The 23327-nt window shown below is 31.5% G+C and overlaps 1 protein-coding gene across 2 annotated transcripts in view; it reads left to right on the top strand.

Annotated features, from left to right (window-relative positions):
• LOC126771580 (espin) overlaps positions 1-23327 on the top strand; it is a 92329-nt gene that overhangs the window by 20960 nt on the left and 48042 nt on the right. For both annotated transcript variants that reach the window (XM_050491537.1, XM_050491536.1), the window contains exon 2: positions 17785-17934. In XM_050491537.1, coding sequence (XP_050347494.1) covers positions 17785-17934 — 150 coding nt within the window. The remainder of the gene's footprint in view (positions 1-17784; positions 17935-23327) is intronic.

Below are 23327 nucleotides of genomic sequence, written 5' to 3'. Positions count from 1 at the left end.
TTAATAGTTTTATTAATTCTACTGATATAATTTTTTAATATTTTTAAATTTATCAATATATGCTTGGCTAAGTTTAAGGTTTTAGTATATAAATATTACAATGAATAAGCCCAAACTTTAATTAAGCAACAACATACGGTTACAAATTCTTTATTATAATACTTGTAAACAACAATTTATGAAAAATCTTTTGTCGTTTCTGCTTAAGCTTAAGATTTTACTATTCGAACGCCTCTTTGGTTTAGTAAGTAGCTTATAAGGCTGCAGATCTTGGAGGCCTGGTTTCAAAGTTTGTGTTGAGCTATTAAAAAGTTATTAAGCTGTCAATCGGTTCTAAGTAGCAACTGGTAGTTCGGACGCGTATACAAGTTTATGTAAGTCAGTAGCTACTCAAACGGAGCCAAGATGTACACTGCACACATGTATATAACCAGGTTCTGAAGTGCATTTACAAAACAATACAACATTCTCAACACGTGCGGTATTGAATGTAATGATCGTTGAAAATTGCTCAATCAATAACCGTATTCCATCAGCTCGCTGTGAACATCTGGGTTGTAACCGACTTACTAGAATGAAATACATATTATATATATAGGCCTCTGCATCTTTGTCAGATGATTTAAGCAAGCCACTCTCCGTGTTGTTTTCCACCTGCAAGACAGGTGAGCGAAGTATCCTCTCCGTGGATGCTGCTACGCCTGGGCAGGCGACTTTATGGCAACACGGGCTTGCCCAGTACCCATGCCACCCTCTCCTCCTCCCCAGCAGGATCCGCAGGAATGACGAGTCAATACGTGTGGTGCTGGTTTGGCCGCAGGTGACTGGCTTACGCCTAAACGGAGGCACCGCTCCGGGTTTAATATTAGTTTTCCTTCTTCTTTGGCGTGACGCTGGGATAATTTTGGGAAACAACGTATCAAGGAGAGGGGGGAGGATACTGTGATCACGGAAGATACAGGAATGTGACACTAGTAGCTAGAGCAGTCCGGGGTCGCGTACCCGTAGTGATTCCAACCAGCTATCGGACAGATAACTGGTAGATCCACCCTCTGGACAAGAAATACATATTATATCAAATGAAATCAAAACACTTTTATTCAAATAGATTCGTAAAACTCTTGAATCGTAAAGCGTTGACATCGGTTCGGTTTTTTAATACAGTTCGTTGGCGGTCGAGTAAATGGACCATCTGATGGTAAGTGACCATAGACGTTTTAAAAAATATTAATCGCTCCTTACGTCAATTCGCCACCAACCTTGGGAACTAAGATCTTTTGTCCCTGTAGTTACACGACTGGAACTCAAAGAAATATAATGATTAGATGACATTTTGTGATATATATTTTATCAATAACATTTTATTCAATCATGTTTTTGATCTAACACAACCTTTGATAATATAATGTAAGTAAAAAAACAATATTTTATTTTTACCCAAACAATATAAAATAAAAGGTAAGTCAATAAAAAAATTTTGCTTTATATCCGCTATTAAATTGAATGCTTTCCAGGAGTTAGATAAAACTGTAATATTAACCTAAACCTAGATAGATAAAAATAAATACTCGCACTCGTCGTGGTATAGATCAAATAAGCCAAAAAAGTCTCAGTCTCAGACACATTCGGCCGCATCTTGAATTGCTAGTTTACACTTAGTAGACGTAGTAAGTAGAAGCTCACAGCTTCGTTTTAGAAAGTATCATTTATTAGTATAATCATCAATTTTTATGACTTTTGATCTCCTTCGTTCAATGTTTTGTAGGTCAACTATTTAAAAATAACGAACGCGAATTTGCGTCGTGTTGTCATTGATTATTATTGTTGTACAACTATTTAATTGAATTAAACATATTAATAAATGAGACGTTATTTTTAGAATACCTAACTAAAAATACGAACATACGAAATTGCAGCACGTTTCGGAGAAGGACTTAATATATGTATGTATATTTAGTATTTCGTTTTCTCGTACAATAAAAATAATAAGTGATAGTTTTTTCTATTTAAAAGATCAACGATACAACTTTATACATAAACTCATATAGATACTATTTATATATACAAACACGCGGACATATATAATTCATTAAGATCACACAAAGCTAATCTATGTATATTAATTATGAAACGTTTCAATTATGTTGTCAAAAACGTTTGGATTATTCTGGTGGTGGGGCTTTGTTCGTCTAGGTAGGTACCACCCACTCATCAGATATTTTACCGCAAAACAGCAGTACTTGGTCATGTTGTGTTCCCGTTTGAAGGATGAGTGAGCCAGTGTAATTACAGGCACAAGGGATGTAACGTCTTAGTTTCCAAGGTTGGTGGCACATTGGCGATGAAAGCGATGGTTAACATTTCATACAATGCCAATGTCTATGGGCATTGGTCCACCCACCTATTCAATAAAAAATATATATATAAACATTATTTTTTTGTGTCAAAATCTAACTAAATATTTAAAAAAAAAAAACATTTCTTGAACTCTAAGTTCTCCGCAACTGGTTTATCCATCCTGAGAATGACTGCCGTGACCGAATGCATCATCATTACAACGGTATATATAACATAAGTTTGTATATATAATATAAGTTTGTATATAACTTCGTATTGATTGATAATTACTGCACAACAGCGCCACCAAGAGTTCTTTTCAGTAAGCAGGTGTTTTAAATCTTATATATCACTTATTACAATAGAGCGTGTAGTCGAATTGTTGATGATTCACGTTAGATGGTAGCGCTGCGCATGCGCAAATTAGTTGCATTATTATTTATTTTAATTTTAGAATCAAATGATTCATCTTAATAAAAATAACATTCTGTTTGATTAATTTATCAAAAAACGTATTTGTCCACCCTAAAAATGTGTTTATCTTTTTTATTTAACGTTATGATAATGGTAGAAGAAAGCATGGTATATATATGGTACATGGATTACGTTTGACTTAATAAAAGATTGCGGGTTAAAAACTTTTTGGGGATACATAAATGTGTACCCATAAACCCGCAATTAATGCGGTTAATGGAATAAGCTCCAAATGTTCTCTTTAATCGGGTAAAGAAACCTAGCAGTAGGAAATTTACAATCAGTTGCAGTTTAGATTTAATATAAAATATTTTAAATCAAAATCAGTGTCATCGAACTCATAAGTTGTTATCAAAATCATATTTTACAACTTTGTGCATGTGCACGAGAAAGTGCCATCACTCATGTCAAACCAGTTTCTTGTTTTTGATTAAACTTAATAAAGTATAATGCACGCCTGTGACACGTTGATAAATGTACGAAAACACATAATTATAATAGAGAATTATATATTAATGAAATTAAAAAGGTGGCGGGTACCGATTGGATGCGGTAGGCGAAGGACTTGGAGCTTTGGCGCACCCAAAAAATTTGAGAGAGGCCTATGTTCGATTGGCTAATGATAATGTTTATAATTTATAAAATCGAAAACGAATTGCAAAACTTCATAAGTTCCATTATCCTAATTTTAGAAAATGACTTATATTCTAAGAGATTATTTTTAGTATATTTAAATGTTACCCGAGATGGCTTAGTGGTTAGAACGCGTAAAAATCCAGGCAATCATCGCTGAATTACCATGTGCCTTGTGTTATTTATCCGCAGTGAGAGAAAAGTAGCATTGTAATGGTGAAAGTATTATTAAAAATATTTTTTTTTTATAGTTTATTAACTACAAACAAAATAATTTTTTCTCTTTATAATATCATTAGATTCCGCCTGCAGCTTCGCCCGCGTGTGAGGTATGGACAGTCGAATAACACTTTGTCATAGGACCTATGAAAAAGTGTTTGAAAAATTGTTAAGACGTGACAACATAACAAACGAACTTACTATCCCAACATAACAAACAAACTTACTATAATTTACATAATATTTATGTATTGAATATAAACTTATTTCCTTGTATGCAATTTTTACGTTGGCAACCCTAATACTGGTACTGTTTCGAAGGCATTTTAAAGGTCTGTCATTCTGTAATATTAAGCTAGTACATACACAGTGTATAATTATTACTTTAATGATTAATTTGTCCATATAGGTATATGTCTAAATAATTAATTACTAAAAATTAACTCGTCAGATAACAAAAGTTAATTATAATGTTATTAGTTTCAATTACGAAAGCAAAATATTTTATGTTGAAACGAAAGTGTATATTCCGTGAATAGTAACCAAAAATGGATGCACGACTGAGCATACAGAGCATGTTAACTATAGAGATTTCAATTACGTAGAACATTTTGACAGCTGTCATTTCTAATCGGTTCTAACAATTTACATGGATGACTTGAAAAAGTATACACAAATCAAAATTGAAAACTACTGCTAAAATGTATTTTCCTATTAGAATAGCAATTCCTATTTTCTGGAGCAAAAATGAACTAGGGGGCTAGAACTGCTGGGCTTCTTCACCAGTGGAGACAATAAGAAAAATGTTGTATGTTGCCTTTGCATATTTTTCCAATAAGATTCACTTGAGGATAACATCAATGAAATATTGTACTCGAAATAAGAATTCGCTGGCATTTCAAAAGTTTTGTATTTTATATCGAATTGAATTTGATCAAAAATTTTTTTTTACTACTAAGATATCCTAATGTATTTATACTATCTTTGTGTTGCCATATCTGTGCTGATGTAATGAAATAATTACAAGCCATTAATATATTAGAAGATGTGTTACTTATAACAGTGGGAAATAGTGCATTTGAATGATGTTTATTTAAGCACATCTCTGTTTACGCACCCATTACACTGTTTTCTAGCGACAGTAGCGCCGCCATGTTTATCGAATACATTACATGTTCGGTTCTGAACAAAGCACTCAAGCGCACGTCATCTTTACTTATGTACATCTGCTTTCACAAACGTGCAAGACAATACTATTTTTGCATTTAGTTCACAATATTCATAGCTTACACTACGAAATGTTAAAAATAGTAATAATTTTATGATTTTTGTGTTTTACCTGTTCGTAACTACTCTGTGATTGTTGAACCCTAAGGTCGTGATATTTGACATTGTTGTTATGTGGTATATAATAGTGACGTTGTTTTTAATATGGCTGCTGGACAACTTCCGCCGGAAACAGATGACCGACTCGTTCTCGCATCACTGTGTACAAATGTTCGTATCGTTATTGAGGTTTAAATTGTTTTTGTTTTGTTAATAAATTAAAAAGTACAGTGATCCTGCATAGTTTGAAGTAAGTACGATTGAAAAGGGAAAAAACCTTTCTTACTTAATTTGATAGACTATATAAAATATAATATCACATTTGCAGATTCAAAACACATTCGAGATTCGTATATAATAATAATAATAATATCCTGGGACATTTTTCACACACGGCCATCTGATCCCAAATTAAGCTTGTACAAAGCTTGTGCTATGGAAACCAGACAACTGATATACTACATTTACTACTTTTTTTTTTTTTGTAAATACATAGATAATTACACCCAGACTCAGGACAAACATACATGTTCATGCACACAAATGTCTGTCCTGGGTGGGAATCGAACCCACAACCTTCGGCGTGAAAGGCAAGTGTTCTACCAACCACGCCAACCGGCTTGTCAAAACCGGCTCGTCGTATATAAGACATATATGTCTTGACAAAAATATAAAAAATGAATACTATATCATTATCATTGAATGCAACGCAATAACATAGTTGATATTAAAAGAATGAATGTAGATAGCTATATTTTGTTTTTAAACACATGTGATTCTATTTGTAGTGTAGCTGTCGTATTCTTATATACAATTAATTTTCAACCTCTTTGTATTCTTTAAGAACTCGCTTCATTACTCACTCGTGAAATGTTGACTACCTACTTAATTATGATGATAAACTATTTTGATGCGTGTATTGTTAAAATGCTATATTATTATTAACGTGGACCATGTTCCATATCACTTTCTGACATTTCACGACCGATTTCTGCGGTGAGTTTCGAGTTTGCTCTTACAGAACAGCCCTACTTGAAATGTTTGTAACGTGTGGCACCATGTGTTACCGAACGTCATCCATGTATAAAAACTACGTATCAATATATAACAATTATATTAAAGTTTAGTTATCTTTTATTGCAGTTAATGTTGTAATACAAACTGCTTCGTTGCTGTAGTGGTTTGCTTACAAGGCTGTAGATAACGAGGTCCTAGCTTAAAAACGTGTGTCGGTCCAAAAAAAAACTGTAGGAGGTTTCTGTCAAAAAATTATCAGTAGCAGCTTGGAGTTTGGTTGTCGTCAATCTTTATACACGCTAACACTTGAATAGCACGGAAAGTTGATGGTCTTCGTCTGGACTCTTCTCTATAGGAATATATATTATGAGAGTGGGGTAATGGAGAGTGCTCTAGTGTTTATTTTTTGTACAATGGTTAACGGGGCGGCTTCAGAGGATATTACATTTTAAATATTATAATTGAATTTTAATGGCAGAATGAATTATAGCTTTCATCATATAAAAAAAAACTAATATTTGTCTTCAATTATTTACTTTTTAACAAATTTTGTCATTGTTGTAATGTTGTTGGAATTGTTAGTATGCCTTTTTGTTGTTAAATCTTCAGACGTCTAAAAAACGATATCAATGATAATGATAATTAAAATTTCACTTTACAAAGACGTCGCGTTATTAGATCATGAGATTATTGTTTTTGTTCATCTGTTCGTTTTATAATTGTTTGTCGCGTGTGATTCTTGGAAGATTGACTAACCGTGACTTACCGTGCTCTGCTCGAGCGGAGATGGTTTATTTGAATAAAGATAATTCGAACAAATTTTAATATTACGTTTTGAAGTCAAGATCAAAAGTGATTTAATATATTATGTATCACATCTTTATGTTCAAATTTTTTAATAAAAATCCATTAAAAATATAGATATCGATCTGGAGGACCTTATATATATAACTTAGCGAGAAGTTCAGTACTACATCCACCTAAATTAAATAGTAAAACGTATAATTACAGTGTAATTACAGGCACAAGGGACATAAAATCTTAGTTCCCAAGGTTGGTGGCGCATTAGCTATAAGCGATGGTTGACATTTCTTACAATGCCAATGTCTAAGGGCGTTTGGTGACCACTTACCATCAGGTGGCCCATATGCTCGTCCACCTTCCTATTCTATAAAAAAAAAAAGTATTTGTAATAGTCACTTCTAATTTCTATTATGAATAAAGAATTTATATTTTATAAATGTTTTAAATAATTATTTCTTTGAATTAAATATACAAAAACCAGATGCAGAATGTAGCGGACATACTTGCTGAATGCTTATTTGCTGTTTTAGACGTAAACTAATTTCGCTCTTTCTGTCATTATCGATTTGACATTCGAAAGAAAAAGACACAGCTATGTTTACCAAATCATCCGATAAACAGCGTTTATAATTAAGGCCGTAAGTTATAAAGAAAATTTACTTTAAATTTATCATAATTGTTTTCAATGTGAATCTGGGTTCATATGTCATGGAATGGAAAGACGCTATTTTTTATTTATTGTTCATGTTACTCTATAGTACTGCAGCTCTACAAATTTCTTATCTCCTCTTAAGATAAAATTTGGAATTTATTGCACAACCTGGTCTTATACGGGTGGATTATCAATTCAATATATACATGTGGCTATATATAAAATAATATAAAAGCCGAGATGGCCTAGTGGTAAGAACGCGTGAATCTTAACCGATGATCGTGGGTTCAAACCCGGGCAAGCACCACTGAATTTTCATGTGCTTAATTTTGTGTTTATAATTCATCTCGTGCTTAACGGTGAAGGAAAACATCGTGAGGAAACCTGCATGTGTCTAATTTCATTAAATTCTGCCACATGTGTATTCTACCAACCCGCATTGGAGCAGCGTGGTGGAATAAGCTCCAAACCTTCTCCTCAAAAGGGAGAGGAGGCCTTAGCCCAGCAGTGGGACATTAACAGGCTGTTACTCTTACTCTCATGTGGCTATATGTATGGGACACATGAATATTTCACTGTAGTGTCCTTTAACGAGCACAAGATAAACTATATATATATATATATCCTACTTGGATGTGATTAAGAATTAAGTTTTTTATCAATTATTCTATTTATATCTAGTTTTAGATAACTGTAATGCGGAACAGATATTTCTGTTTCATTTATATTAGGCGTAAATCTTTTAGAAGTAGATATTAAGCAATGTTACAACAGTGTTGTTTGTTGTAGGATCATTCATTAGACGATTTCGCAAATGAGTTTTGGAGCGTAAAGTTAAGTTTATTTAGGTTTATCGCATAAATCGTTTTGAATTAAATGTATAAATGTTTGAATTTCAGTGATTTCTACACTTCATTAAATCCTATATGTATTTATGTATCTGTGGCACGCACAATATATTCTGCTAAAATTACGTACATAGGATATTTTTTATTTTTATTTGTGAAACATACAGGGAACACCACATTAAACAAGCAATTCAGTAAATTATAAATAATAATTTCAAGATTCATAAAGTTAACAAACAGCAATTATATATATACGTGTGGAATGATTCATCCGACACACGCAGGTTTTCGCATATGATAACTCTGTGTTGACTGCCCAGGATTTAATTCGCAATCTTTAGTTCAAAATTACTTTTTTTAAATTTGTTATGAGGATTTCTGGAGGGAAAAACCTTTATTGATCCGACCATTCAAATTCGGGACCTAATGATCTATAACCGTTTTCATGGCATGACTAAAATCAACATAAGCGAAGAAATAAATCATTTTTTTTAATTATAATGCAAAATCCATTAGTAGAAATCAACGTAAACAAAAACAAAAAAAAAAAAGTTTCTTAGACTAAAAAATAAATAAAAATATGCATTATACCGATTTAATCATTATAATGAAAATTATTATTTATTGTGTGTTCATAAGGTCATTATACAAAATTATTAGAATTATCAGAATAATACCAATCAACAGCAGGCCGCAGCATTCAATTAAATAAATTAAGAGTATTTTTATTTTAAATGCCCTAAAAATAATAAAATAAACTTTTCCTTTAAAACTTTAGTTTAAACGTCATTACACACTTTATATGATATAAAAGCTTGTCACGAGATTTACCTGCTGATTTATATTTAAGCTGTCAGATATTTTAAAAAGTTCATTATGTAAGTGACTTGTAAACATTGGTTTTTGTCACGGAGGTATTGACGAAACATTAATTACTTCCTAGGAGATGCTCATCAATTCCTCGAAAGATGGCCATCAGGGCGTGCGAACTAACACTCAGCTCCAGCTGGCATATTAACTGGTTATACAACAAATTTTTAGAGTTACGTAGTCAAATACTGAACTCTTATTTGTCATGTTTCTCTGGTATCTTCATAATTTGGTTAGGTATAATATAGATTGCAGTAACAATAGATTATACAAAATAAGAAAAACTGTCCGTCATACAGGAAATGATGTTTTTTTTTACATGGATAAAATATTTTTATTTATACAATTTAAAAAAAATATAATGTTCAAAATAGCGACTATTATATACCTAATATACTCGTATAACTAGGTACCAAGGGTTTTTTATGTGGTAGTATATCTGAATAAAAGCGCATATTAATAAAGCGTAAGTACTGGGTCTTAATATATAGTACAAATTATTATTATTATTATATTTTATGTTGCAAACAAGTTGATATTATTGTGCACAGGGGTGTATGCAGATACCGGTGCACTCTTATAATTCGATAGAACGTCAATCCGATATGCCAGAAGAAAGTTCAGGCACAGGAACAACAGCTATACGTGTTTTCCAAAGGACCTGGATGGGACTATCACACTTTTTAACACGCTAACTTAGCCAGTTGTTATTGATAATTTATTGATAGAAAAAAAAAACATTTTTGTATGATCAGAATATCTCGTGATTTGCAGTCCTACAGGTTAGCCAATAAACGAACGCATTTGATATGTACAGACAAAATAAAGTAATATGGCCCAATTGAACAAGAAGTATTAAAAAATTTTAGAAAAAAGATGAAAGTTTTATTTTATCATATAAAATTTAAAAAAGTAAATTTGAATTTCACGAATTTCACTTTTAATTTGCCTATATTAGCTAAAACAAACGTTTCGTGGTGGAAAAACCAGTTAACAAATATAAATAATCGCTAATTTATGTACTCGTAAGCGATGACAAGTATAAATTTTATTGATTTCAAAATGAAAATTTCGGTAAACTTAAATACTGCTAACAGTTAAAGTGACTACACAAAAATGGTGTTGGTTTAAAAACGTTTCTTTAAGAATAACATCGAAATAAAATATAATTATTCATTCCTATAAAAAGACAAGCGAAGGCAGTCGTTGAACAGCCAAAAATTATGTAAAATTATATATTTTGATTAATTTGATCATATCGGCGACATTATTCTGCAGTTTAATTGTTAATTACCATCAGCGTCGATCATCAGTTATGTAGGAATGGGAGAAAGAGCGAGGCTGGCCGCGCAGTCGTTACACACGCGCAATTCGACATGGTCAACTGTACTTATGAACAGTACAACATTTGGTGACCGTCAAGCAGCGTGTCCCGTGAACGACTTGGCGCGCTTTTTTGACATTTACATATTTTCCTAAATTTATGCCATAGACAATCCGTGAATTATTGGAACGAGTTTCGTGTACGAAAGTGAATTAACATATTTGTATCGTGCTGTGAGAGTGAATGTGAAACTATGTGTTGCATAAGCTATAATATTTTTGGATGCTGATGGATTTTGTAAATTTTATACGTTATTTACACTTATCAATATTTTTATATTAATTATTGTGATGTTATGGGTAATATGCATAGTATATAAATATACAAGTCCAATAAATAGACAATTTTTGAAAAATTTATAGTGTCTACTAACTTTTGTCTTGTGTTATCGTACGAATTTTAATATTAAACGTGAGTTTATCTTGCTAATAAAAAAAGATAATAAAAAAATTATATATCGCCAAAATATTCAGTGTTGATTTAAAATCAAAGTATGCTAATAGTTTTTTTTTTATTTTCACATTGAAACAACATAAATTTCTAATTTAATATATTCATCAATATAAAATATATATTAATATTTGTAAAATAAATAGTTCAATTATAAGCGATAAAAAATTTATGGATCTCCATTCGTGATAAAACTAACAAAAAATATACTTTTAAACACTGATCGATGGGCATACTTGTGCAGTAAAAACGAAGGAGTTTGTATAACAATACACACCACAATTAAATTTCTCTTGAAAAAAGCATCTTATAATTGTCTAAAATTATGTGATTTATCTTTTTAGACTATATTTATAAAAGTAAACGGTCATCAGATACATGTATAATTAAATGCAATGGAAATTAACTTTCGTTTTATTCATAGACTTAATGTATGAGGATTTTTATTTTCATGTTTACGTAAGAGCACGTCACAGATAAATCACTTTAATTTTGTCTTATTATAATTTGTTTAAAAAAAACAATTTATATCTTGTAAGAATTTTTTTAGATACAAAATTATAAACGGGTTAAAAAAATATTTAATTTCAAGTGGCTGAATGTTTTCAGTCGTCAGTCTTGTTCTTGGCAATTAAAAAAAAATAGATTGTATAATGGCGGAAATCTTTCTTTAGGGTTAGTAATTAAAAGACGAATAGTATTAGCATGCAACATGAGATAGAAAGTAAATTGCTGAATTGGTACCATCGTGTAGTCATTTCACGCTCACTGGCCAGGGGTTGTTAAAATCATATCTTTAATGGTTGAAAAGCGAGTAACAAAACGACATTAAAGTAGCTTTATAGACAGAAAAAAAATCTTATTGATATGGATGCCAAGATATTATCGAATCAAAAGAAAATATTAATAAAAAAAGTCTTAACGCTATTATTATTATTCGTAACACTTACGAAAATATTGAAATGCAATTTTTTAGTTTTGTTTTAATGTTATATCCTACCTACTGACATAATTTTACATTTTTAACTTTACAATAATTAATTATAAGTACGACGCAACTTAATAAAATATAATTGTTTTTTGAAAACTTTTTATAAATTTATTTAGAAAACAATGCGAATTTGAGAGATTAACATTTATATATTGGGATAAGAATAGTAATAAAATAATAGGAAAAGATTATAGAGACTAATTTTTTTTTACCAACGATGAAAATTTTCCATCGCGGACGTTCACACAAATATTTTAATTTTACACCGCACTGTAATTTGCATAAAGTAATTTTCTATTTATCGTGTGACATAATCGAATCAGCGTATAGAAGAAAATCGCATCATTAATGACGATATGTTTTTATCAATCACGCGATAAAAAACCTGTTAGTGTATTAAATAGTTGTTAAGTGCGTGACGTTACAAGGGGTCATTGTAACCTTGTAAAAGTAAGAGTTGTAGACAAAGAACATTTTAATACTGTTTAGGATTCAACTTATGTTAGGTCTTCATAAAAATATGTAAACATAAACAAGTGTAGCCAAGTAGAACTTATCTCAATTTAATATAATTTATTATTTTCTTTTTTTTTTAAATATTTATTTAATTGATTATAAATGAACTAATAAATAAATAACTTTTCAACCTCTGTATAATTGTCTATCTAATGTATCTACTGTTGGTTGTCTTAAATAAATAAATAAATGGTAGTATCAGGCAATGATTTACGTCATAGAACCGAAATTTCACGTAAAAAATCTAAAAATTAAAAAATGTGGTTGTCTTAACGATAAAAATTTTAATCAGGTTAAATACCTCTGTCTTGAATTTTGTGTAACCTCCTTTCTTAAAACCAAGAAAACCTAGATAGATATCTAAAATAAATCCCGTATTAGTTCGTTTCCATTGTTTTCATAGAGATTAAAATAATCTTAGGAAATGTACTATGCATAATACCTAGACTATATTTCCTTATTGTTTTCACAAATTGAAAAGTAAATGGAAGACATTCCTTTACAATGATTATTATTTACATTGTCTCGAGGAAGGCTTGTTATGATTCGTTTTTATATTTGTTAATACTAGCTTTTGACAACGGCTTTGCTTGATATTGATGAAATTTGTGATTATTGACAATTAGTTCACTGACACGAAAAAATGTCATGCTATTTTTTTTACTTCAATTGTTGGAGTTAAATATTTTGAATCGAATTCGAATTATAAAATTCGAAATCATACTATTATTGCTTTGATAGTAAATAAAAATTAACAGTTCATAAATATTAGATAAGAACACTGCTGGTTAGAAAACTTTTCTCTTAAAAATATGGTTTATATCTTGATTAATTTCATAATGTTAATTCGGTGTGGTTTAGTGAATACACATGTGGCATAATTTATTTGACACATGCTGATTTTCTCAATATATTTTCCTTTACCACTGAAAACGATTACATGAAAACTTAGTGGTGCTCTAAATTCTGGGTCTTCTCTTAAAATTAATGTGCTTTACCCATTGGGCAATGTCAGTCTCGGAACTTACAAGTAACAGGACCCTGTATAAAATTACTACGAGATTATATAAACAGTACTGAATTGTTGATTATTTAAAACAATTACGCAAAGTTGAATTTGAAAGCTAGTACAGGCATATTAATACGGTTAACATCAACGAGATAATTTCCCCGCAGCCATGATGTTTCACATTTGACGCTCTTCACTTACGCAATATCATTGTATCTATGAGAAATACGGAAGTTACCGAATAAACCTCGTTTCTAATTACATTCAACTTTATTATATGCACCACTCATTACAACTCTGAGTGTGCTCTTAAACATTCGTACAAGTGTGTTAAATGACGAATAAAGAGAAAAATGGAAAAATACCAAAGGAGCGATCAAAGTCAGATAGTTGCAACGCTATCGCTAGGATTTTGAAGGATTTCTGCAGTTGTTCAGAGAACGCAGCGTGGTCACCGGATATGACATCTGACCGTAAAGGTCCCTTCTTAAAGAGTGAACTGACGAACATGTCGGGCATGCGCAGACGAATTATGACGATAGCCAAGAGGAAGAACAGAAATACGTCGCCAGAACCAAAGCTGAGCCGCGATACCTTCGACAACAAGTCAACATTAACATCGAACCTCATAAACACAACATTGAGTTCACAGACCAGTACAATAGGCAGAAACATCGATAATTTCCTAATATCGCGGAGGATGGTTGCTCTAGACGAAGACTTGTACGAAAAGCCGATTCAAGTTAAGAATTCTTCATACGGTGAAAACTGGTCGTTGAGCAAAGCGTGGAAGAACAACAACATGGAATTCTTCAATCGATCACCGAATCTAGAATCGAATAGATTAATCGAACGCAACTGTACATTAGAAAGGATAGACGAAGTGCCGAAAAGGAAGCGGGATAGGAAGTTAAAAGAACAGATGCGTTACGATAGGAACATTAAACGTCATATAAGGATACGCGTAATGCTTTCTTTAAGAATGAGACGTTACGTTAAGAAAAGATTAAGAAAGCAACAACTGCCACCCAATCAGAATTCAAATGTGCCTCCGAGAAAATTCCCGCGCGGAACGCCTGCTATGTCTAGTTTTGGAACCAGGTCTCATCGAAGTGTGGTGACGGATAAGAATAGTGATGGAATGGTACTCTTTGATGTGCATGAAGCAAGAAATTCAACGTTAGAGTTGTGCCACGACTACGAAGAGGACCTCGACACTTTGGACATTGCTTTGCGCGCCGGTAATTTTAGGTAGGTCTTTTATAATGTTAATATTAAAATAATACTTATAACAGAATCATGGTATTACTTAAACAAAACAAGTCAGTGTAGAATCTTGTCAAGATTTCAGTCTTTTCCAAGTTTCATACTGAATTAAAATTACGATTAGTTGAGTAAAAATTTTGATTTTAATAAATCTGACATTGTTCTCAAATTATTATTTAATTAAGGTATATTTATTCCACTAAGACGCACCCCACTATTACAGTTTACATTGTACACTTACATTATATAGATTGGAAAAAAGGGCGGGGGGCGCATCATTATGGATCGAACCGTCTATCATTGTTTATAAACGTTCGTATATACCGTTAATTTTAAAAACAAATGATTCAAGCATGGTTAAACCATTGTCTCATCGAACATATTAATCTTTTGTAAAATCTATTCAAATAAGATTAGAAACTAAATAAGATTATGTTATATCCAAAGCACGGAATCATGTGAAATAAATCAATAAAACATTTTATCAATATAACTGCAAGGATTATAATAATCCCATTTAATTCTGAAGTCTTCACCTACAATTAAGATCAGGTTATACTAACTTAACTGTATGATTTCCAAGAAAAAGTAGTTTATATTCGAAAAGTAATTATGCAAAAAATATTCTCTCGTTAACTTACGTAATTGCTTAATTTCAAAAACTGTTCGAGTTTTTTTTCACAATTAAAATATTCAAATTAGCTTATGCGTTTCACATACAAACGAAAAATACGGATGTTATAATTACAAATGATATATCTCGACCGACTACTGTTAGTCACTGAACTTACGGGGCGTATGACAATAGGTGCTGCGTCACGCTGTCTACCTTCGTATCCGGAGTTTAGTCAGTGTTTAGGTATTTTTTACTGAATATTAACCCAATTTAAAAAAAAAAAATCGTATGAATTTCTCCATTTTAACGATTTCACTAACGTCCATTGGAATTTCATTTGTCAGTCAGTGTTAGTAGGTAAGTAGATAAGCAAGAACAATAAAAACCTAAAATGGTTATTATTAAAAACAAAACAATGCGCTTGAAACTTTATCACATGTATAATGTAATATTTATTTTCGCCTCACATACTTTAGATACAATTAAGACTGTCAAATTATGCTCGATTCACTCGTAAAATAATATTTTCAAAAATAACGGTACACATAGAATATGAGCCAAACATAATGTTTAGCACAAGCGATATATGTATTTATGTACGATTTACGGGTCGCCTAGCAATGTAAAAGTCCCAGATTCGATCCTGATCCCTTGGTAAATTGTCGTCTCCGCTCCTAACACAAACTGTACGCTTAATTGGAGGGGTAAATAGGAACATTAATAATTCCCTTTAAAAATTAAATTAAATTTTCTACTAGAAAGAAACGTCCTTACAATTTACTTGCACGCTTAAATTAAAAACAATACAATACAAATATATTATATTAATATATACCAACAAAAAAAGGAAAATGAAAAGTGGTAAACAAAGCGGTCTTATTGCTAAAACAGCTATCTTCAAAAGGCAGACTTTCGGCCATATAATAAAATTGATGCGGCTAGGAGGTGTATGAATGTTAATATAATAATAAATAAGTATTATAAAAAATACGCTTTCTTTACTTACGAATAATACGTATACAAATAAATAAACTATAAATATACTCGACATAACGACTTGGCCCAGTGGTTAGAACGCGTTAATCTTAATTGATAATCGCGGTTTCAAGCACAGGCAAGTGAAAGAAACACTGAATTTTGTTGTGCATTTGATACACCCGTTTTGGAATAGCATGGTGAAATAAACTCCAAATCATCTCCTCCAGGTTAAAAGGCCAGCTGTGGGACATTCACAGGCTGTTACTTTACTTTGTTACTTTTGTTTTATTATTTTTTACTTCATAACGAATTGAATTTACTAAGATTGACATATTGGTTATGTAAACATGCAACTCGAATGAAACACCAATTAAATAACAAGTGACAAAGTCATTTTCCATCTTTATTCCCTCAGGGTCCTTTTTTAAGTCGTTTAAAATTTGATAGATATTATGACGTAATATATAACCGGCATAAATATTCATAATTTTATAAGCTTAATTAAGTAACTTAGTCTTGATTCCTATTTATTTTAAATTTACGCTAATTAGGTTTTTTTGTATTTTATCATTATTTTCATTCAACTCTAAATTCGTAGTTAACGATATCTTTAGTAAATTAAAAGTTCCGTAAAGTTTTTGTAATATTATATCGCGGTTGAAATAACTGTTTATATGAATCAAAAAATATATTTATATTATATAATGGAAAAAGTGTTTATAGTGTATGTAAATAGTCTTTTTGTTATTTAACAAAAGAAAACAACAAATAAACTATTTTTTAATTATTAAGATGGAATATAAAAACCATTTGCCTTACCACACACAACCTCTAAATACACGTTCAGCGCTACATCGCATGCAAAGTGCATCACAAAATTATTATTTATGCTACGTATGTATTAAAATAATTCAATGTTATCATATCGTAAGGTTGTATACGGTTTTGTATTTAAGACCAGTTGCGTGAAAATGGGCTAATCGTGTAACGGTGTGCATTTACTATTAAGTAAACGTACAGCGCCATCTAGTGTACAATAGTTAAACAAACAATCATTTAATCTAATTCGACGATGAAACAGTAGATGGCGTTGTGCTTAAGCTACACTTATGCGTTGATGTCTTTTATTTGAGTAGAATCAGTATTCTTAAAATAAGGTGAATATATCTTTCAGTGATTTTAATTATATATTCTAAACATTTATTTTACGCATAGTTTAATTTATTTGCGACGCTTTATGTTTTTAATGCTTTAACTAATAACTTAAAGGTTAATTAAAAAACATATATTTCGATATTAGCGTTTTATCATAATAATGAGAAAAATAATGTTTCACATTTACTGTCTATATGTATATAATACGATATATTAAGGTTTTGATTTAATTGTTACAGGAGCGGTCGCTTAGCTGTCGAGGGCTGGTGGTGTGGGCGCGCGATGGCGGGCGGGCGCGCCAACAACGGTGCCTTGGCGCTCCATTACGCAGCAGCAAGGGGCTGCCTTGACTGCGTAAAGCTTCTAGCGAACACTACACCTGATGTTTCGTAAGTGCTAACATTGATTCCTACATACTGTATATAATTAATATGACCACTGAGTAGAGGGAACCCTCGATAGAATTTACATTTAGAAACAGTAGTACATTTAATTTCATCACCCCTTATTGGCCTTTGAGGTGGAGGAGGAGGAGTGAGGAGGCCTATGTCCAGCAGTGGATTAATATGGGCTGAATAAATGACTATATTATTTTTAAAAATTTAAATTCAGAATTACTTAACCTACGCGGATGGTTGATTCGTAATGATAGGTTTTCATAGTGTTCCAATTGGTATGCGCACTTGAGTCTGTTTTTGAAGCTGGTAATCAGAGCCTTTGGATTGAAATGGAGACATGCATGCCTATTATATTTTTTATGCCTTAATTTAGAAGATGGGCGAGAGAAATAATAAAAATAAATCGTTTTTTTAAATACGAATACGAAAGTAGTTAAGGTAGCAAAAAGGTTTAAAAATGTTTTTAAAAATTCTAATATCTTCCAATTCTAATTGTTTTTAATATATAGTTGAATTCAACAACTCGACTTGTATTGTTTTTCACCACGATACACTACTATAATCTTCGGAAAAACGCACATTAAAATGCAATGAGAGACTTGTGTAAATCAGTAATTATTTAAATGATAAGGCAATTGGAATATAGCAACAAACTTAGTCTAGCATTAGGAGTAACTGTTCGATCGATTGGATCGTTGCACCATATACACATTGCCTGAAGCTGACAAGTATTACTGGCACACATTTATTATAATGAATACACGAAATATATCGTACCAGGCTGTCTCGATACCGTTTTTTGCTTAATGCATTGATACTTGCTGTGCAATAAATAATTTCTTTTTTTTATAGAATAGGAAGGCGGACGAGCATATGGGCCACCTGATGGTGAGTGGTCACCAACGCCCATAGACATTGGCATTGAAAGAAATGTTAACCATCGCTTAAATCACCAATGCGCCACCAACCTTGGAAACTAAGATGTTATGTCCCTTGTGCCTGTAATTACTCTGGCTCACTCCCTCTTCAAACCGGAACACAACAATACCAAGTACTGCTGTTTTGCGGTAGAATATCTGATGAGTGTGTGGCACCTACCCAGACGAGCATGCACAAAGCTCTATCACCAGTAAAATAATATATGATAATAATAATTTCGCTATTAAAAATTATATATGAGTGGTTACAAAATAAAACATTACAAGAGAAATGTTTTTATTGTTAAATCCAGCTAGTTATATTTTAGATTCGATTTCCTTAAAAACATCTTTACAGATATTATAAATTCGAAAGTAACTCTGTTTGTCTATTACGCTTTCACGGCTAAACATTGAACAGATTTTGATGGAATTTGGCATGAAGCAAGCTTGAACCCCAAGAATACGAATATATATCTAATTGGGCATGCCTATTTGTTTTTATTGATACTTTTATATATGAATTTGGGTCTCACTTAAGGTCGTTCTTTAAGACCGTTAGAAATGATTCTATTATATTCACTAGACGGAAATGTTTGTAAGTAACTATAATAATATTTTCTAACATGAGATTACTGGATCGTTGAAGATGGTTTAGTCACAGCTTCAATAACACCACTGAAGCGTTGTATGTTGGTACGTATATGGTCATAATGACTGGGGTTTTTGTATGATTATCAGACAATAACTGTCCAATCACGAATGTTAACGGGTCCATAAATAACAGTTTGTAATAATCACGAATTAATTATTATTTTATTAATAATTTGTATTCATATAGTCTATAATTAAAGCTAAAATAAAACAAAATAAGCATTACAAATTTATAGAAAAAACATGCCGTTAAAGAGATTGTCCTGTGACATTGTTCCCAAGATGCAGGCATTACTGCCTCTGCACCGCTAGATTCAACCTTTGGGCTAAATAAGTGCCAGCTCTTTGGTCACCAGACGTGTGTATATTATTTAATTATTCATTACTGTGAATCTATCCTTAGACTTGAGAAATACATTAGATTTTATTATTTCTAAGAATATAAGGTTTTTTTTTTAAATGATGTATTATACAAGCTTATTACTGGCTCTCGCGTGATATGCGAACGCAAATCATATTTTAAAACGTGCGTTATTGACATTTGTAAAAGTAGCCATAATGATTACGTAGAATTATACTTTTTATATTTTTATATAAGTTGTATCTATAATACAAATTACCTTTTATTTTTACGACTATTTTTTTAATTAGTGTAACTTGTGTATTTCATAGGTTTTTACAATCACTGTTTTTTCTTAGTAATAAAAAAAAATATTATAGAAAATTGCTTTCATTAACAAGAGATAAAATGCCACCATAAAGTATTTATTTTATCTATGATTATTTGAAGCGTCTCAATTTTTATTAAATACTCTTATAAGAAACGCCTGTACCGGTGAAAGCGTTACTGAATTAATTGCGCTTATCCAAGATCGTCCAATCTGCGCATCTTCACACTCGAAGGATCGCTACCACGTTTATACGAGCCTGGTACTTTAGATCGCTCAATCTATGCATATGAAGAGGTTTTTGTTATAAATTTTTTTTTTAAACAGCTTAATCGATTAGCAGTGCTGTTATGTAAGAACTCACTTCGTATCTAAGTGGTGTTATATGGAAAAATTTAATTTTGCTCCGTGTTTTATAGTTTATATGTGGCTCGGTGACCGAACATTATTCGGTTTACATTTTTTCCAGAATGACACTTATATATATAATCTTAAAGCGTATCTTAATAAATAATTTGAGGAAAATCGTTAAAGCCGTTTTCGAGATACACTACACACACACATACAAGAAATGATCTTTTAATATTATTGTTATTGATATCGCTTACAGTACAGTAACAGTAACAGCCTGTTAATGTCCCACTGCTGGGCTAAGGCCTCCTCTCCCCTTTGAGGAGAAGGTTTGGAGCTTATTCCACCACGCTGCTCCAATGCGGGTTGGTAGAATACACATGTGGCAGAATTTCAATGAAATTAGACACATGCAGGTTTCCTCACGATGTTTTCCTTCACCGTTAAGCACGAGATGAATTATAAACACAAATTAAGCACATGAAAATTCAGTGGTGCTTGCCCGGGTTTGAACCCACGATCATCGGTTAAGATTCACGCGTTCTTACCACTAGATACTCATATTTAACAACCGTGTTTAGCGGTTTTCGAGTTTTTTGTTAAAATAGCTCTACTTAATCGTACTTTCTCCTCTAATATCCTCCTAAGTTAATTCCTGTTTTATACTTACTGCGTTCCTTTTATTACTGGTATTAGTACTAACTAGCAATGAAATAGGAATTACTGTAGGCTGAAATCGCAGTAAGCCTAAAGGCATAAAAAAGAAAAAAGAACACTTGATATGACTTATAGTGCACTTCAATGCGCGCCCGTTTCGCAATATCTATATAATTAAATAATAATAATATCCTTGGACATTATTCACACACGGCCATCTGATCCCAAACTAAGCAGAGCTTGTGCTATGGTAACCAGACAGCTGATATACTACATATACTACTTTTCTTTGATATTAACACCCAGACTCAAGACAAACATACATGTTCATGCACATTAATGTCTGTCCTGGGTGGAAAACGACCCCTCAACCTTCGGTGTGAAAGGCAAGTATCTACCGTACCAACCACGCCAACCGGCTCAATAAAAAAAATATTTGCTGTATTCACACATACTATAAATGTTATCCATGCGTCGACTGAACGCGCCAATAACTCAAATATGCCATAATATTTGGTTATTGGTGAATAAGGAAATATTATATAATTATCACTATATCAATTCAATATAAATATATTCTTTTGATGACTTTATAAATAAAACGCATTTTGTATTTGCCTTTAAGAGCCTATTTATATAAAGAATTCTATTTTTTATATATATTCTTAATAAAATAATTTTACTTAAAATATTAAGATTTGAAAACAATATTATAATTTTGAAATATTAAATACTGTAATTGACAAATAATAGTAAAATTCTGTTTCATAGAAACTCATTATGATCTAGCACATTCTACAACTACGTATATAATAAACATTTAAGTATTAGAAATTGTCTGTACCTAATTTTCCAATACATTACAGCGTGGAAATACGGCCTGCATTATGGGCAGCTTTGCGTCGGGTGTGAATCGGGAGGGATTATTTCAAATTTGATTTAAAAAAAATTGACATAGTTATCTTTTGTAATAATAATAATTGTGTAATTATCTTTTGTAATAAAAATAATTTTCATAAATATTACAGATTAAAAAAAATACATTATATATAACAAACCTAATTTCTGTCTGTCTTTTTATTATAAGCTAACTAGATTTTAGTATTATTATTTTTATAGAATATAAATCTCCCCAAAGATGGTAAAATCTCAATATCATCAAAATGTCATTACGTGGAAATAATTATCCTAATATATCATTTATATTATATATTTTTCTTATGTAGAAATGAAATAAAAATTATGTAAAATAATGCGAAGCTCTATAAGCAAGTGGGTAAGAAGTAGTATAAGTGAGAGGACACATTACTTAAGGAAGCGGGAATAATATCGACAATATGCATCTAGTTGAATAAATTGCATGTTTTTTTTGAAGAATTGTCCTTGCATAGTTAAACGTTATCGCCAAACCAAAATAACAAATGCCGCAAACAATTAATAATCATGCGTATAAAGATTCATAATTATAGACACTTAAATACTAAACTATTATTAATAGCAATTTTCATAATACAACATGTAAATTAACCTAAGATATAAATTTCATGCATCGCGTAAAATTGCATTACTTTTAACATTACAGTAAAAGTCATTAGCGGACATCGAGAAAAGCGGATGAAAATTGTATTGGAATTAGGTCGCTTGTGGCGATGTTAACAGCTTGCAGCATAATGTCTGTTACTTAAAGCCACGTAGCATGTAGCTACTAAAAAATCCGCTACCGTGTCCCGCTTCGCTAAATACTATGCTACGTTCTAAGCAGAACTCATTTGCTCACCTAGAATTGCATTAGTCGAGTGAAATTTTACACTGCGAACGCTCGTACCGGGTGCAATGTGCGTGAGTGATCGATTACTGGCTATTCTGTCGTCTTTATAATATTTTTGTTAATCTGTGCTCATTTTGTGACGATGACATTTGATTGACATTCCTAATTAAGTTGTTTTCGTGCTCGGAATTGATTAAAAGATTTTTTTTTCATGTAGGTACATAAATCTAAATAAAGCTCAAAATTATTTAATTTTAATATAATTTTCGTTTAGTATTCCTTTTTATGAACTTAGATAATGATACATTTAATTTTGTTTTATTATCAATATAATTAAAAAAAAACAATATGATTCGAGATGATTATTAT

The sequence above is a fragment of the Nymphalis io genome, chromosome 11 (genome assembly GCF_905147045.1).
Source record: "Nymphalis io chromosome 11, ilAglIoxx1.1, whole genome shotgun sequence".
Taxonomy (NCBI): domain Eukaryota; kingdom Metazoa; phylum Arthropoda; class Insecta; order Lepidoptera; family Nymphalidae; genus Nymphalis; species Nymphalis io.
Note: the sequence above shows the minus strand (reverse complement) of the source record. Positions and strands in the feature narration are given on the sequence as shown.